The sequence below is a fragment of the Strongylocentrotus purpuratus genome, unplaced genomic scaffold (genome assembly GCF_000002235.5).
Source record: "Strongylocentrotus purpuratus isolate Spur 01 unplaced genomic scaffold, Spur_5.0 spur5_contig_182, whole genome shotgun sequence".
In the NCBI taxonomy this organism is placed as follows: domain Eukaryota; kingdom Metazoa; phylum Echinodermata; class Echinoidea; order Camarodonta; family Strongylocentrotidae; genus Strongylocentrotus; species Strongylocentrotus purpuratus.
The window spans coordinates 6,930-8,974 of record NW_022144828.1 but is presented as its reverse complement, the minus strand read 5'-3'; the positions used below and the strand labels follow the sequence as shown (position 1 = coordinate 8,974).

The following is a 2,045-nucleotide window of genomic DNA, read 5'->3' as shown; positions in this document are numbered from 1 at the left end:
TCGACTTCGTCGTCAGTGTCCAAAGACGAACTATAGGGTGAGTTGTTGCGTTCTTATTTATGTAGCTAACCACTACATTGGTGACCCTGGCATCAAAGAGCTACACCTTCGATATTGGTGACATTTTAAGCCCAACAACTGGTTTTCTCTCGCACCACCATGCAATTTTCGCCAGCAACATGAGCACGGAAAAGGTGAATCATCCAAAACTGTTGATCAATCAGACATGCCAGAGAATAAGCCACAAATTGGAGCACTGTCCATCAAGCTACCCCTTTTCTGGCCAGCAGATCCCCTCATTTGGTTTGCGCAAGCGGAAGCACAATTCCATACCCGGGAATCAAGCGTGAAGACACCAAATGTGCTCACATTTTGGTTGCGGTGGCAACTGATTATTCAAGAAGTCCGCGATTTGGTGATCACTCCTCCCAAGGACAACCCGTATCAGAAGCTCAAGGAAGAAATGATTAAACGTACATCAGCTTCTGAGCAAAAACGGCTGCAGATGCTACTCACCGAAGAAGAGTTAGGTGACAAGAAACCCTCGCAGTTATTGCGTCGCATGCGTCAACTACTCGGTGAACGCAAACTAGAGGAGGGAATTTTCAAGCAACTCTTCCTACAACGGCTCCCATCCAATGCACAGCTTGTCCTTGCTTCATCCAGGGACTCAGTGTCGCTAGACCAGCTTGCTGCACTCGCTGATCGCATCCTTGAGGTCTACGTCCCTCCAGTCAACGTTGTGACTTCACCGGCTCCTCCTCGTCTGGGGAACTTGCTGAGCTGCGTGACCAGATCTCCAAACCACACAAACACTGTTTTGTACCATCGCCGTTTCGGTGCTGAGGCCCATAAATGCGTCCAGCCTTGCTCCTACACCACTCAGCAGGGAAACGAACCCACGAGGGGATAGGCGCGGTACTTCCACCTGGTACCCAACCTGGCCGCTTGTTCTTCATCAATGACTCTTACCACAAAAAGGAAATTCCTAGTAGACACTGGGGTAGCTGTAAGCATTTTTCCAGCCAACGCAGTCGAAAGGAAACACCCGTCCACGTTTTCACTGCAGGCCGCAAATGGTACCAGCATACCTACTTATGGACACAAGTCTGTAACATTCAACATTGGACTCAGACGCACTTGTCGCTGGATTTTCTTCCTGACCGACACACCAACACAATACTGGGTGCAGACTTTTTGCATCACTACAAACTCCTTGTAGATGTTTCGCGACGTAGGCTTATTGACACCACTACTAGCCTCTCGGTTACTGGAACAGTGGCGCCAGAAATGCCCGTCAGCCCCATATTGGTCCAGCCATTCAACCCAACCACATGGTCCCCAAGAGACACCAGGGACTGGCGCCCATGCGGGAATACAGAGCCCTGATCGTGTCACCGTGCCTGACCGCTATCCCATCGCCCATCTCCAGGATGTTACATCCAATCTTGCAGGATGTTCAGTCTTCAGCAAGATCGACTTGGTACGTGCGTACCACCAGATACCTTTCGAACCTTCAGATGTGCACAAACCGCAATCATTACCCCTTTCGCTCTCTACGAGTTCGTCGCATGCCGTTTGGATTGCAAAACGCTGCCCAGACCTTCCAGCGTTTCATGGACAAGGTCGTCCGCGGACCTTCATTCGTGTACGTTTACATGGATGACATACTCGTTGCCAGCAAGTTGTCAGAGCAGCATGAGGAACATCTCCGTCTGCTCTTCAACCGTTACAGCGCTACGGAGTTGTGATCAATACCAGCAAATGAACCTTGGAGTGTCAGAGCAACAATTCCTCGGACACCATGTAGACAAGCTCGCCCTACGGACTCGCGTATGCTCGCCCCATTGGATTGCTATACACTCGCGTATTACCTGGAGTGCTTCGACTTCGTCGTCGGTGTCCAAAAGACGAACTATAGGGTGAGTTGTTGCGTTCTTATTTATGTAGCTAACCACTACAGGCCTAATACGAGCCCATAATAAACAACATTGGTGTTGAAACGGTAAAATAAAACAATTAAGTCGTATCTAAAACACCTACAT

General features: G+C 49.4%; 2 protein-coding genes across 2 annotated transcripts; both read left to right on the top strand.

Moving 5' to 3' along the window:
* Nucleotides 1-226: 226 nt before the first annotated feature.
* On the top strand, nucleotides 227-913 carry LOC115921857. Its single transcript, XM_030980145.1, has one exon. The coding sequence runs from the start codon at nucleotides 227-229 to the stop codon at nucleotides 911-913; it is 687 nt and encodes a 228-aa protein (XP_030836005.1).
* Nucleotides 914-1,334: 421 nt separating this feature from the next.
* LOC115921815 lies at nucleotides 1,335-1,751 on the top strand. Its single transcript, XM_030980059.1, has one exon. The coding sequence runs from the start codon at nucleotides 1,335-1,337 to the stop codon at nucleotides 1,749-1,751; it is 417 nt and encodes a 138-aa protein (XP_030835919.1).
* The last annotated feature ends 294 nt before the right edge of the window (nucleotides 1,752-2,045 follow it).

What these genes read in the sequence shown, in the direction of transcription:
- LOC115921857 (XM_030980145.1), top strand. Translation starts at nt 227, where the DNA reads ATGCCAGAGAATAAGCCACAAATTGGAGCACTGTCCATCAAGCTACCC.
- LOC115921815 (XM_030980059.1), top strand. Translation starts at nt 1,335, where the DNA reads ATGGTCCCCAAGAGACACCAGGGACTGGCGCCCATGCGGGAATACAGA.